At 52.6% G+C, this 15,095-nt stretch overlaps 1 protein-coding gene across 1 annotated transcript in view; it reads left to right on the top strand.

Moving 5' to 3' along the window:
- LOC135521695 (mucin-5B-like) overlaps positions 1–13,902 on the top strand; it is a 29,137-nt gene extending 15,235 nt beyond the window's left edge. The window contains exons 3-13 of the mRNA XM_064947368.1: positions 7,084–7,087; positions 7,414–7,575; positions 7,680–8,206; positions 10,096–10,212; positions 11,695–11,764; positions 11,850–12,052; positions 12,432–12,540; positions 12,718–12,862; positions 13,014–13,122; positions 13,408–13,541; positions 13,693–13,902. Of these exons, the coding sequence (XP_064803440.1) occupies positions 7,084–7,087; positions 7,414–7,575; positions 7,680–8,206; positions 10,096–10,212; positions 11,695–11,764; positions 11,850–12,052; positions 12,432–12,540; positions 12,718–12,862; positions 13,014–13,122; positions 13,408–13,541; positions 13,693–13,902 (1,790 nt within the window). The remainder of the gene's footprint in view (positions 1–7,083; positions 7,088–7,413; positions 7,576–7,679; positions 8,207–10,095; positions 10,213–11,694; positions 11,765–11,849; positions 12,053–12,431; positions 12,541–12,717; positions 12,863–13,013; positions 13,123–13,407; positions 13,542–13,692) is intronic.
- Positions 13,903–15,095: the final 1,193 nt, after the last annotated feature.

The raw sequence follows: 15,095 nt of genomic DNA, 5'->3' as shown, positions 1-15,095 counted from the left end.
AGTCTAATGATTACGGTCCTGATAGCCAGCTAGCCCAATGGCTACGGTCCTGGTAGCCTGTTATTCTAATGATTACGGTCCTGATAGCCAGCTAGCCTAATGGCTACGGTCCTGGTAGCCAGCTAGCCCAATGGCTACGGTCCTGGTAGCCTGTTAGTCTAATGATTACGGTCCTGATAGCCTGCTAGCCTAATGGCTACGGTTCTGGTAGCCTGTTAGTCTAATGATTACGGTCCTGATAGCCTGCTAGCCTAATGGCTACGGTCCTGGTAGCCTGTTAGTCTTATGATTACGGTCCTGATAGCCAGCTAGCCCAATGGTTAGGGCAGTGTGCAGTGTGGCTGCGATTGCGTCGTCTGTGGACCTATTGGGGCGGTAAGCAAATTGGAGTGGGTCTAAGGGGTCAGGTAGGGTGGAGGTGATATGGTCCTTGACTAGTCTCTCAAAGCACTTCATGATGACGGAAGTGAGTGCTACGGGGCGGTAGTCGTTTAACTGTGTTGTCTGTGTCACACTGCTTTGCTTTATCTTGGTCAGGTCGCAGTTGTAAATGAGAACTTGTTCTCAACTGGCCTACCTGGTTATTAAATAAAGTTGAAATTTAAATAAAAAAAATAAATTAAAATGTATTGAAATTAAATGAGTTACCAAACAAGTGTTAAACAAATCAATATATGTTTTATATTTGAAATTCTTCAAATCGCCAACCATTGCCTTGATGACAGCTTTGCACACTCTTAGCATTCTCTCAATCATCATTATAACATTGTAATGAGACAGTCTGAAGACAGCCATCTCCTGCATCATTATAACATTCTAATGAGACAGTCTGAAGACAGCCATCTCCTGCATCATTATAACATTCTAATGAGACAGTCTGAAGACAGCCATCTCCTGCATCATTATAACATTGTAATGAGACAGTCTGAAGACAGCCATCTCCTGCATCATTATAACATTCTAATGAGACAGTCTGAAGACAGCCATCTCCTGCATCATTATATCATTCTGAGACAGTCTGAAGACAGCCATCTCCTGCATCATTATATCATTGTAATGAGTCTTTGAAGACAGCCATCTCCTGCATCATTATAACATAGTAATGAGTCTTTGAAGACAGCCATCTCCTGCATCATTATATCATTGTAATGAGTCTTTGAAGACAGCCATCTCCTGCATCATTATAACATAGTAATGAGTCTGTGAAGACAGCCATCTCCTGCATCATTATAACATTCTAATGAGACAGTCTGAAGACAGCCATCTCCTGCATCATTATAACATTCTAATGAGACAGTCTGAAGACAGCCATCTCCTGCATCATTATAACATTCTAATGAGACAGTCTGAAGACAGCCATCTCCTGCATCATTATAACATTCTAATGAGACAGTCTGAAGACAGCCATCTCCTGCATCATTATAACATTCTAATGAGACAGTCTGAAGACAGCCATCTCCTGCATCATTATAACATTCTAATGAGACAGTCTGAAGACAGCCATCTCCTGCATCATTATAACATTCTAATGAGACAGTCTGAAGACAGCCATCTCCTGCATCATTATATCATTGTAATGAGTCTTTGAAGACAGCCATCTCCTGCATCATTATAACATAGTAATGAGTCTGTGAAGACAGCCATCTCCTGCATCATTATAACATTCTAATGAGACAGTCTGAAGACAGCAATCTCCTGCATCATTATAACATTCTAATGAGACAGTCTGAAGACAGCAATCTCCTGCATCATTATAACATTCTAATGAGACAGTCTGAAGACAGCCATCTCCTGCATCATTATAACATAGTAATGAGACAGTCTGAAGACAGCCATCTCCTGCATCATTATAACCTTCTAATGAGACAGTCTGAAGACAGCCATCTCCTGCATCATTATATCATTCTGAGACAGTCTGAAGACAGCCATCTCCTGCATCATTATATCATTGTAATGAGTCTTTGAAGACAGCCATCTCCTGCATCATTATATCATTCTAATGAGACAGTCTGAAGACAGCCATCTCCTGCATCATTGTTTTGTATCATTTGCTTCTGCGTTCTGTAAGGAAACAGAGCGCTGTGGGTGCCATTTTCTCTATCTCACAATTCCTCCCTCCCTTCCAACTTTCCCCTCCTCATCCCTCTCTCCTTTCTCGGCCATGTGGTGGCTAACAAGCTTTTAACTTCTTTGAGTTTATTACGATTTCTGTCATTTTCCACCAGGCTTTACACGTTAATCTCTCGGGACCAAAACCCCACCGTCGCGCCTTCAGGAGCGAAGAACGACAGCAGTGGCCTTGACTACCTCGTGGGTTCCACAGTCCGTAACCGTGGCTGCACAGCGCCACTCACCATGGCAACCCTATCACCCCTAATGAGCTAGTGTGTTAGGGGGCTTTCAGTGGGATGGAAGGAACTTACAGTAGGACCGGAGGGGAGAGGAGGAGAGGAGAGAGTTTAGATTGAATGTATTAAATACAGTTGTCAAGCTCTGCTGCTGCATATGATGTTGTTGTTGTTGTTGTTGTTGAACATCCTCCAGTCAGGGCTAACCTGTTTACTTCATGAATAGTGTTCCTTCTGTATGAATCACTCATAGAGAGTACAGTCAACGGAAACCTATAGAGGAAGCATTATATACGATTGAGGAAGCAGTGTCTGTGCTATTATTAAGCAATAAGGCACCTCGGGGGGTGGTGGTATATGGCCAATATACCACGGCTAAGGGTTGTTCTTAGGCACGACGCAACGTGGAGTGCCTGGACACAGCCCTTAGCCGTGGTATATTGGCCCTATACCCCAAACCCCCGAGGAGTCTTATTGCTATTATAAACTGGTTACCAACGGAATTAGAGCAGTAAAAATAAGTGTTTTGTCATACCTGTAGTGTACAGTCTGATATACCACGGCAGTCAGCCAATCAGCATTCAGGGCTCAAACCACCCAGTTAATAATCAACAATGAAAAACAACTAATACATGTAGTTGACCTATGTAGTCCATAGATTCTCACCACATGTAGTTGACCTCTGTAGTCCATAGTATCTCACCACATGTAGTTGACCTCTGTAGTCCATAGTATCTCACCACATGTAGTTGATCTCTGTAGTCCATAGTATCTCACCACATGTAGTTGACCTCTGTAGTCCATGGTATCTCACCACATGTAGTTGACCTCTGTAGTCCATGGTATCTCACCACATGTAGTTGACCTCTGTAGTCCATAGTATCTCACCACATGTAGTTATCCTCTGTAGTCCATAGTATCTCACCACATGTAGTTGACCTCTGTAGTCCATAGTATCTCACCACATGTAGTTGACCTCTGTAGTCCATAGTATCTCACCACATGTAGTTGACCTCTGTAGTCCATAGTATCTCACCACATGTAGTTGACCTCTGTAGTCCATAGTATCTCGCCACATGTAGTTGACCTCTGTAGTCCATAGTATCTCACCACATGCTGTGAGGAGTGGAACATCTAGCTTACATAGAAGATTTAGTGTAAGTCCCAAACGCCACCCCATTCCATGTTGTGCCCGACTTCAAAAGTACTTCAAAAGTACTATATAGGGAACAGGAGGCCATTTGTGATGCAGAGGCCTCTCTCTGAGAAGCACATTTCATTTCCTCTCAGCTTCCCTCATTTTTTCCTCCATTCCCAGCCCTAACCACCTGCCTCGTGCTAACACAACTAGTACCTTGTTTAGCCAGCTAGCCTAATGGCTACGGTCCTGGTAGCCAGCTAGCCTAATGGCTACGGTCCTGGTAGCCTGTCAGTCTAATGATTACGGTCCTGATAGCCAGCTAGCCTAATGGCTACGGTCCTGGTAGCCTGTTAGTCTTATGATTACGGTCCTGATAGCCAGCTAGCCCAATGGTTACAGTCCTGATAGCCTAATGGTTATGGTCCTGGTAGCCTGCTAGCCTAATGGCTACAGTCCTGGTAGCCTGCTAATCTAATTATTAGGGCCCTGGTTGCCTGCTAGCCCAATGATTAGGGCCCTGCAAGCCTAATGATTAGGGTCCTGGTAGCCTGCTAGCCTATTGGGAACAGTCCTGGTATACTGCTAGCCTAATGATTAGGGCCCTGGTAGCCTGCTAGCCTAATGGGTACAGTCCTGGTATACTGCTAGCCTAATGATTAGGGCCCTGGTAGCCTGCTAGCCTAATGATTAGGGTCCTGGTAGCCTGCTAGCCTAATGATTAGGGTCCTGTTAGCCTGCTAGCCTAATGATTAGGGCCCTGGTAGCCTGTTAGTCTAATGATTAGGGTCCTGTTAGCCTGCTAACCTAATGGTTAGGGTTCTGGTAGCCTGCTAGCCTAATGGCTACGGTCCTGGTAGCCTGTTAGTCTAATGATTACGGTCCTGATAGCCAGCTAGCCCAATGGCTACGGTCCTGATAGCCTGATAGCCTAATGGCTACAGTCCTGGTAGCCTGCTAATCTAATTATTAGGGCCCTGGTTGCCTGCTAGCCCAATGATTAGGGCCCTGCAAGCCTAATGATTAGGGTCCTGGTAGCCTGCTAGCCCAATGGGTACAGTCCTGGTATACTGCTAGCCTAATGATTAGGGCCCTGGTAGCCTGTTAGCCTAATGATTAGGGCCCTGGTAGCCTGCTAGCCTAATGATTAGGGTCCTGTTAGCATGCTAACCTAATGGTTAGGGCGCTGGGTCGGTAGCCTGCTAGCCTAATGATTGGTAGAGGCCCCGGCAGAAGAGGGTATGCTTTGAAGTGATCTCTTCTCTTTGACTTTGGTGGGCCAGATTAGCAGCTAGGATGGAGGATACAGCTGCTCCCCAGGAGGGCTGGCTTTGAAATCTCAAATGAGGAATAAGAAGAGGCTCTGTGTATAATCCTCTTATCTTTAATACATCTGTCTTCCTCTGTCCTCTCCATCTTGGTTTCAATATTGCTCTCCTCTCCCCTCTGTAATCCGTGATGCTGTTTCTGCTCTGCAATGGTCTGTTTATTTCCTCTCTGTCTCCCTCTCCTCCCTTCCTCTCCCCTCATCTCTTCTCCTGTCTCGATCTCCCCCCCTCCCCTCCTCTCTTACCCTGTCCTCTCTCGATCTACCCACCCCCTCTCCTCTCCTCTCTTCTCCTCTCTCGTACTCCCTCTCTTCTCCCCTCCTGTCGTCTCCTGTCCTTTCTCCTTCTCCCTCTCCCCCTCCTCTCTTGTTCTTCCTCTCTTCCCCTGTCCTCTCTTCATCTCCCTCTCCCCTCCGATCTCCCTCCCCTCTCCTCTCCTGTTCTCTCTCTGCCTCCCTCTCCTCTCCTCTCCTCTCCCCTTCCTCTCCTCTCCTCTTCTTCTCCTCTCCTCTTCTGTCCACTCTTAGTCTCCCTCTTCCCTTTTCTCTTCTCCTGTCCTCTCTTGGTCTCTCTTCTCTTCTTCCCTTCTCTCTGGGTCTGTCTTCTCTTCTCCTGTCCTCTCTCAGTCTCTCTTCTCTTCTCCTGTCCTCTCTGGGACTCTCTTCTCTTCTCCTGTCCTCTCTGGGTCTCTCTTCTCTTCTCCTGTCCTCTGTTGGTCTCTCTTCTCTTCTCCTGTCCTCTCTGGGTCTCTCTTCTCCCCTCCTCCACTCTCCTGTCCTCCCCTCTCCCCTCCTCTCTCGGTCTTGGCCGGTGTAATGCTAGCGTGTATGTTTATAGGTACCAGTAAGAGTGTGAAAAGGCATTTTGTGATACTTGAATACAGTGCACCAATTTGAGGGGAAAAGTGTTTGTGTTCGTGACTGTGTGTGTGTGACTGTGTGTTTGTGAGACTGTGTGTTTGCGAGAGAGAGAGAGCTTCATGAATTTATTTCCTCTTTGTCGTTGTTTACTCCCCCCAAAGCATGAACCTGTTGCTGTCCGCTCTCATCCCATGACTCACTTGTATATTGTGACTTTAGGGGGGGCAACTGTCATCCCTGAGTTCTACTCTTCTTCACAAGCTTCTCTAACTGTCACTTTACATATCTGACTCACCCACCAGGCACATAGCTACAGTATATATATATATATATATATATATATATATATATATATATATATATATATGAGACACTGTTTGTCTTTCTTTACTTAAACAATCTCATTTAATTTAAAACTCACCCCCCCCCTTTAAAAATACAAATACTAAAATATATCCTGTACTGCCTGCATTTACAATACTCACCGTTCTAATAACCACATGATACAAACCAACATCACAACACCCACTCCTACAACTGTATATCCAAAACATCTTCCCCAGCTATGCAGACAGCCCCCTATACAGACAGCCCCCTATGGAATGCAGCCAGCCCCCTGTACAGACAGCCCCCTATACAGACAGCCCCCTATACAGACAGCCCCCTATGCAGACAGCCCCCTATACAGACAGCCCCCTATGGAATGCAGACAGCCCCCTATACAGACAGCCCCCTATACAGACAGCCCCCTATACAGACAGCCCCCTATACAGACAGCCCCCTATACAGACAGCCCCCTATACAGACAGCCCCCTATGGAATGCAGACAGCCCCCTTTACAGACAGCCCCCTATACAGACAGCCCCCTATACAGACAGCCCCCTATACAGACAGCCCCCTATACAGACAGCCCCCTATGGAATGCAGACAGCCCCCTATACAGACAGCCCCCTATACAGACAGCCCCCTATGGAATGCAGACAGCCCCCTATACAGACAGCCCCCTATACAGACAGCCCCCTATACAGACAGCCCCCTATGGAATGCAGACAGCCCCCTATACAGACAGCCCCCTATACAGACAGCCCCCTATGCAGAGAGCCCCCTGTACAGACAGCCCCCTGTACAGACAGCCCCCTATGGAATGCAGACAGCCCCCTATGGAATACAGACAGCCCCCTATACAGACAGCCCCCTATACAGACAGCCCCCTATGGAATGCAGACAGCCCCCTATACAGACAGCCCCCTATACAGACAGCCGCCTATACAGACAGCCCCCTCAAACATCTCTACACATTTTAGAATTTTATACAACTTCAGTCTGTTAGAGAGGACTTTGGCAAATATCTTGTCGTCTGCCACAGGCCTCCAGTTCTTAAGTTCACACAAGTCCCCTTTTTTGTGCAGGAGAGTCAGAGCCGCCCGACGGCAGCAGCTCATCTGCAACTCTCCTACCCCGATGCACTCACGCAACACGCAAAATAAATCCTTTCCAATTAGTCCCCAGAATGATTAATAAAACTCCACTGGTAGTCCATTGACCCCTGGTGCACGACCGGGGGACATCTGGGTTACGGCCTCTGCCAGTTCCTGGGACAACAGAGGAATGTCCATTTCATCCCTCTGTGCCAGAGGAGTCCAGCGAACAAGACCTGAGCACACATAGGATCACACACTTCTGCCCTATACAATTCAGTATACAACTCCACAGTCCGCTGCCACATCTCCCCACCACAGAGGTCACGCTTCCATCAGACAGCCACATCTCCCCACCACAGAGGTCACGCTTCCATCAGACAGCCACATCTCCCCCACCACAGAGGTCACCACAGAGGTCACCACAGAGGTCCCCACAGAGGTCACGCTTCCATCAGACAGCCACATCTCCCCACCACAGAGGTCACCCTCCCATCAGACAGCCACATCTCCCCACCACAGAGGTCACCACAGAGGTCACCACAGAGGTCACCCTTCCATCAGACAGCCACATCTCCCCACCACAGAGGTCACCCGCCCATCAGACAGCCACATCTCCCCCACCACAGAGGTCACCACAGAGGTCACCCTCCCATCAGTCAGCCACATCTCCCCACCACAGAGGTCACCACAGAGGTCACCCTCCCATCAGGCAGCCACATCTCCACCACCACAGAGGTCACCCTCCCATCAGGCAGCCACATCTCCACCACCACAGAGGTCACCACAGAGGTCACCCTCCCATCAGGCAGCCACATCTCCCCACCACAGAGGTCACCCTCCCATCAGACAGCCACATCTCCCCACCACAGAGGTCACGCTTCCATCAGACAGCCACATCTCCCCACCACAGAGGTCACCCTCCCATCAGGCAGCCACATCTCCCCACCACAGAGGTCACCCTCCCATCAGACAGCCACATCTCCCCACCACAGAGGTCACGCTTCCATCAGACAGCCACATCTCCCCACCACAGAGGTCACCACAGAGGTCACCCTCCCATCAGTCAGCCACATCTCCCCAACCACAGAGGTCACCCGCCCATCAGACAACTGTAGACAATGCATACCCTTGGCTTCACCACTCTGTCTTTCCAAACCAAAGAAGGAGGAGCTGGGAGCATCTCTCTCCTTGAGGATGGAGAACCTGGCTCGTACAAGTGCCCCCTTTGCTTTAACCAGGACAAAACTGCCCAGGTCCCTACGTAAATTCAGCTAAATTAGCCTGGAGGCCTACATCGCCTTGCCCCACCATCTCTACCTCTATCTCACTAATACAATGCTCTAGTTCCTCCAATACTCTTCTAACCTCTGAGGATGAGAGAGCCGTGTACTGTTGACAGAAAAGCCGAATTTGGACTTTCCCCACATCCCACCATTGACTCAGAGACTCATACTCCTGTCTTCGCTGCCCCCACCTTTACCAAAACGTCTGGAAACCTGAGCAAAAAGTGGCATCTTGTAAGAGCTTTACATTAAACTTACAATAGGATGCCTGCCGGGGCCCTGGTGAAATAGACAGCAGAGGAATGGTTGTGTGGTGATCCGAAAACCCCACCAGGAGAATGGTAGCGCCCAACAGCCTATTGGTCCGATTCCTAGACATGTAAAACCAATCAAGTCGGGCTGCACTCACCCTAGCACCAAAAACCTTCACCCATGTATACTGTCTTGTGTTGGGATGTTTAGTTCTCCAAACATCCACTATGTTGAACTGATTAATGATGTCCCTTAACACTCCCACTGACCCTGAATGAGGCTCTTCCCCATTTCTGTCTTTGTAAAAATCCATTGTACAGTTCCAGTCCCCCGCCGACCACCAGCGTCTCCTCAGTCTCTACCTGTCAGAGTTCCAGTCCCCTCCGACCACCAGCGTCTCCTCAGGCTCTACCTGTGAGAGTTCCAGTCCCCTCCGACCAGCATCTCCTCAGTCTCTACCTGTCAGAGTTCCAGTCCCCTCCGACCACCAGCGTCTCCTCAGGCGCTACCTGTGAGAGTTCCAGTCCCCCGCCGACCACCAGCGTCTCCTCAAGCTCTACCTGTGAGAGTTCCAGTCCCCTCCGACCACCAGCGTCTCCTCAGGCGCTGCCTGTGAGAGTTCCAGTCCCCTCCGACCACCAGCGTCTCCTCAGGCGCTGCCTGTGAGAGTTCCAGTCCCCTCCGACCACCAGCGTCTCCTCAGGCTCTACCTGTGAGAGTTCCAGTCCCCTCCGACCACCAGCGTCTCCTCAGGCTCTACCTGTGAGAGTTCCAGTCCCCTCCGACCAGCGTCTCCTCAGGCTCTACCTGTGAGAGTTCCAGTCCCCTCCGACCAGCGTCTCCTCAGGATCTACCTGTGAGAGTTCCAGTCCCCTCCGACCACCAGCGTCTCCTCAGGCTCTACCTGTGAGAGTTCCAGTCCCCTCCGACCAGCGTCTCCTCAGGCGCTACCTGTGAGAGTTCCAGTCCCCTCCGATCACCAGCGTCTCCTCAGGCGCTACCTGTGAGAGTTCCTGTCCCCTTCAACCAGCGTCTCCTCTGGCGCTACCTGTGAGAGATCCAGTCCCCTCCGACCACCAGCGTCTCCTCAGGCGCTACCTGTGAGAGTTCCAGTCCCCTCCGACCAGCGTCTCCTCAGGATCTACCTGTGAGAGTTCCAGTCCCCTCCGACCAGCGTCTCCTCAGGCTCTACCTGTCATAGTTCCAGTCCCCTCCGACCACCAGCGTCTCCTCAGGCTCTACCTGTGAGAGTTCCAGTCCCCTCCGACCACCAGCGTCTACTCAGGCTCTACCTGTGAGAGTTCCAGTCCCCTCCGACCAGCGTCTCCTCAGGCTCTACCTGTGAGAGTTCCTGTCCCCTCCGACCAGTGTCTCCTCAGGCGCTACCTGTGAGAGTTCCAGTCCCCTCCGACCACCAGCGTCTCCTCAGGCGCTACCTGTGAGAGTTCCAGTCCCCTCCGACCAGCGTCTCCTCAGGCTCTACCTGTGAGAGTTCCAGTCCCCTCCGACCAGCGTCTCCTCAGGCTCTACCTGTCAGAGTTCCAGTCCCTTCCGACCACCAGCGTCTCCTCAGGCTCTACCTGTGAGAGTTCCAGTCCCCTCCGACCAGCGTCTCCTCAGGCTCTACCTGTGAGAGTTCCAGTCCCCTCCGACCAGCGTCTCCTCAGGCTCTACCTGTGAGAGTTCCAGTCCCCTCCGACCAGCGTCTCCTCAGGCGCTACCTGTGAGAGTTCCAGTCCCCTCCGACCAGCGTCTCCTCAGGCTCTACCTGTGAGAGTTCCAGTCCCCTCCGACCAGCGTCTCCTCAGGCGCTACCTGTGAGAGTTCCAGTCCCCTCCGACCACCAGCGTCTCCTCAGGCGCTACCTGTGAGAGTTCCAGTCCCCTCCGACCACCAGCGTCTCCTCAGGCTCTACCTGTGAGAGTTCCAGTCCCCTCCGACCACCAGCATCTCCTCAGGCTCTACCTGTGAGAGTTCCAGTCCCCTCCGATCACCAGCATCTCCTCAGGCTCTACCTGTGAGAGTTCCAGTCCCCTAGGACCACCAGCGTCTCCTCAGGCTCTACCTGTGAGAGTTCCAGTCCCCTCCGACCACCAGCGTCTCCTCAGGCTCTACCTGTGAGAGTTCCAGTCCCCTCCGACCACCAGCGTCTCCTCAGGCTCTACCTGTGAGAGTTCCAGTCCCCTCCGACCAGCATCTCCTCAGGCGCTACCTGTGAGAGTTCCAGTCCCCTCCGACCACCAGCGTCTCCTCAGGCTCTACCTGTGAGAGTTCCAGTCCCCTCCGACCACCAGCGTCTCCTCAGGCTCTACCTGTGAGAGTTCCAGTCCCCTCCGACCACCAGCGTCTCCTCAGGCTCTACCTGTGAGAGTTCCAGTCCCCTCCGACCAGCATCTCCTCAGGCTCTACCTGTGAGAATTCCAGTCCCCTCCGACCAGCGTCTCCTCAGGCTCTACCTGTGAGAGTTCCAGTCCCCTCCGACCAGCGTCTCCTCAGGCTCTACCTGTGAGAGTTCCAGTCCCCTCCGACCAGCGTCTCCTCAGGATCTACCTGTGAGAGTTCCAGTCCCCTCCGACCACCAGCGTCTCCTCAGGCTCTACCTGTGAGAGTTCCAGTCCCCTCCGACCAGCGTCTCCTCAGGCGCTACCTGTGAGAGTTCCAGTCCCCTCCGATCACCAGCGTCTCCTCAGGCGCTACCTGTGAGAGTTCCTGTCCCCTTCAACCAGCGTCTCCTCTGGCGCTACCTGTGAGAGATCCAGTCCCCTCCGACCACCAGCGTCTCCTCAGGCGCTACCTGTGAGAGTTCCAGTCCCCTCCGACCAGCGTCTCCTCAGGATCTACCTGTGAGAGTTCCAGTCCCCTCCGACCAGCGTCTCCTCAGGCTCTACCTGTCATAGTTCCAGTCCCCTCCGACCACCAGCGTCTCCTCAGGCTCTACCTGTGAGAGTTCCAGTCCCCTCCGACCACCAGCGTCTACTCAGGCTCTACCTGTGAGAGTTCCAGTCCCCTCCGACCAGCGTCTCCTCAGGCTCTACCTGTGAGAGTTCCTGTCCCCTCCGACCAGTGTCTCCTCAGGCGCTACCTGTGAGAGTTCCAGTCCCCTCCGACCACCAGCGTCTCCTCAGGCGCTACCTGTGAGAGTTCCAGTCCCCTCCGACCAGCGTCTCCTCAGGCTCTACCTGTGAGAGTTCCAGTCCCCTCCGACCAGCGTCTCCTCAGGCTCTACCTGTCAGAGTTCCAGTCCCTTCCGACCACCAGCGTCTCCTCAGGCTCTACCTGTGAGAGTTCCAGTCCCCTCCGACCAGCGTCTCCTCAGGCTCTACCTGTGAGAGTTCCAGTCCCCTCCGACCAGCGTCTCCTCAGGCTCTACCTGTCAGAGTTCCAGTCCCTTCCGACCACCAGCGTCTCCTCAGGCTCTACCTGTGAGAGTTCCAGTCCCCTCCGACCAGCGTCTCCTCAGGCTCTACCTGTGAGAGTTCCAGTCCCCTCCGACCAGCGTCTCCTCAGGCGCTACCTGTGAGAGTTCCAGTCCCCTCCGACCAGCGTCTCCTCAGGCTCTACCTGTGAGAGTTCCAGTCCCCTCCGACCAGCGTCTCCTCAGGCGCTACCTGTGAGAGTTCCAGTCCCCTCCGACCACCAGCGTCTCCTCAGGCGCTACCTGTGAGAGTTCCAGTCCCCTCCGACCACCAGCATCTCCTCAGGCTCTACCTGTGAGAGTTCCAGTCCCCTCCGACCACCAGCATCTCCTCAGGCTCTACCTGTGAGAGTTCCAGTCCCCTCCGATCACCAGCATCTCCTCAGGCTCTACCTGTGAGAGTTCCAGTCCCCTAGGACCACCAGCGTCTCCTCAGGCTCTACCTGTGAGAGTTCCAGTCCCCTCCGACCACCAGCGTCTCCTCAGGCTCTACCTGTGAGAGTTCCAGTCCACTCCGACCAGCATCTCCTCAGGCGCTACCTGTGAGAGTTCCAGTCCCCTCCGACCACCAGCGTCTCCTCAGGCTCTACCTGTGAGAGTTCCAGTCCCCTCCGACCACCAGCGTCTCCTCAGGCTCTACCTGTGAGAGTTCCAGTCCCCTCCGACCACCAGCGTCTCCTCAGGCTCTACCTGTGAGAGTTCCAGTCCCCTCCGACCAGCATCTCCTCAGGCTCTACCTGTGAGAATTCCATTACCCTCCGACCAGCGTCTCCTCAGGCTCTACCTGTCAGAGTTCCAGTCCCCTCCGACCACCAGCGTCTCCTCAGGCTCTACCTGTGAGAGTTCCAGTCCCCTCCGACCAGCGTCTCCTCAGGCTCTACCTGTGAGAGTTCCAGTCCCCTCCGACCAGCGTCTCCTCAGGCGCTACCTGTGAGAGTTCCAGTCTCCTCCGACCAGTGTCTCCTCAGGCTCTACCTGTGAGAGTTCCAGTCCCCTCCGACCACCAGCGTCTCCTCATGCTCTACCTGTCAGAGTTCCAGTCCCCTCCGACCACCAGCGTCTCCTCAGGCTCTACCTGTGAGAGTTCCAGTCCCCTCCGACCAGCGTCTCCTCAGGCTCTACCTGTCAGAGTTCCAGTCCCCTCCGACCACCAGCGTCTCCTCAGGCTCTACCTGTGAGAGTTCCAGTCCCCTCCGACCAGCATCTCCTCAGGCGCTACCTGTGAGAGTTCCAGTCCCCTCCGACCACCAGCGTCTCCTCAGGCTCTACCTGTGAGAGTTCCAGTCCCCTCCGACCACCAGCGTCTCCTCAGGCTCTACCTGTGAGAGTTCCAGTCCCCTCCGACCACCAGCGTCTCCTCAGGCTCTACCTGTGAGAGTTCCAGTTCCCTCCGACCAGCATCTCCTCAGGCTCTACCTGTGAGAATTCCAGTCCCCTCCGACCAGCGTCTCCTCAGGCTCTACCTGTCAGAGTTCCAGTCCCCTCCGACCACCAGCGTCTCCTCAGGCTCTACCTGTGAGAGTTCCAGTCCCCTCCGACCAGCGTCTCCTCAGGCTCTACCTGTGAGAGTTCCAGTCCCCTCCGACCAGCGTCTCCTCAGGCGCTACCTGTGAGAGTTCCAGTCCCCTCCGACCAGCGTCTCCTCAGGCTCTACCTGTGAGAGTTCCAGTCCCCTCCGACCACCAGCGTCTCCTCATGCTCTACCTGTCAGAGTTCCAGTCCCCTCCGACCACCAGCGTCTCCTCAGGCTCTACCTGTGAGAGTTCCAGTCCCCTCCGACCAGCGTCTCCTCAGGCTCTACCTGTCAGAGTTCCAGTCCCCTCCGACCACCAGCGTCTCCTCAGGCACTACCTGTGAAAGTTCCAGTCCCCTCCGACCACCAGCATCTCCTCAGGCTCTACCTGTGAGAGTTCCAGTCCCCTCCGATCACCAGCATCTCCTCAGGCTCTACCTGTGAGAGTTCCAGTCCCCTCCGATCACCAGCATTACAGACAGCCCTGATGCTAAAGGACTGCCACCCCTACACTAAGATCTGTCCCATGGCTCAACACACAGACAGCCCCGGTACTAAAGGACTGTCTCTCCTGCACTAAGATCAGTCCCATGGCTCAACACACAGACAGCCCCGGTACTAAAGGACTGTCTCTCCTACACTAAGATCTGTCCCAAGGCTCAACACACAGACAGCCCCGGTACTAAAGGACTGCCACCCCTACACTAAGATCTGTCCCATGGCTCAACACACAGACAGCCCCGGTACTAAAGGACTGTCTCTCCTACACTAAGATCTGTCCCAAGGCTCAACACACAGACAGCCCCGGTACTAAAGGACTGTCTCTCCTGCACTAAGATCTGTCCCATGGCTCAACACACAGACAGCCCCGGTACTAAAGGACTGTCTCTCCTGCACTAAGATCTGTCCCATGGCTCAACACACAGACAGCCCCGGTACTAAAGGACTGTCTCTCCTACACTAAGATCTGTCCCAAGGCTCAACACACAGACAGCCCCGGTACTAAAGGACTGTCTCTCCTGCACTAAGATCTGTCCCAAGGCTCAACACACAGACAGCCCCGGTACTAAAGGACTGTCTCTCCTGCACTAAGATCTGTCCCATGGCTCAACACACAGACAGCCCCTGTGCTAAAGGACTGTCTCTCCTGCACTAAGATGTGTCCCATGGCTCAACACACAGACAGCCCCTGTGCTAAAGGACTGTCTCTCCTGCACTAAGATCTGGCCCATGGCTCAACACACAGACAGCCCCTGTGCTAAAGGACTGTCTCCCCTGCACTAAGATCTGTCCAAAATCAAATCAAATCAAATTTTATTATTTGTCACATACACATGGTTAGCAGATGTTAATGCGAGTGTAGCGAAATGCTTGTGCTTCTAGTTCCGACAATGCAGTAATAACCAACGAGTAATCTAACTAACAATTCCTAATCTACTGTCTTATACACAGTGTAAGGGGATAAAGAATATGTACATAAGGATATATGAGTGAGTGATGGTACAGAGCAGCATAGGCAAGATACAGTAGATGGTAT

The sequence above is a fragment of the Oncorhynchus masou genome, chromosome 30 (assembly GCF_036934945.1).
Source record: "Oncorhynchus masou masou isolate Uvic2021 chromosome 30, UVic_Omas_1.1, whole genome shotgun sequence".
Taxonomy (NCBI): Eukaryota; Metazoa; Chordata; class Actinopteri; order Salmoniformes; family Salmonidae; genus Oncorhynchus; species Oncorhynchus masou.
Note: the sequence above shows the minus strand (reverse complement) of the source record. Positions and strands in the feature narration are given on the sequence as shown.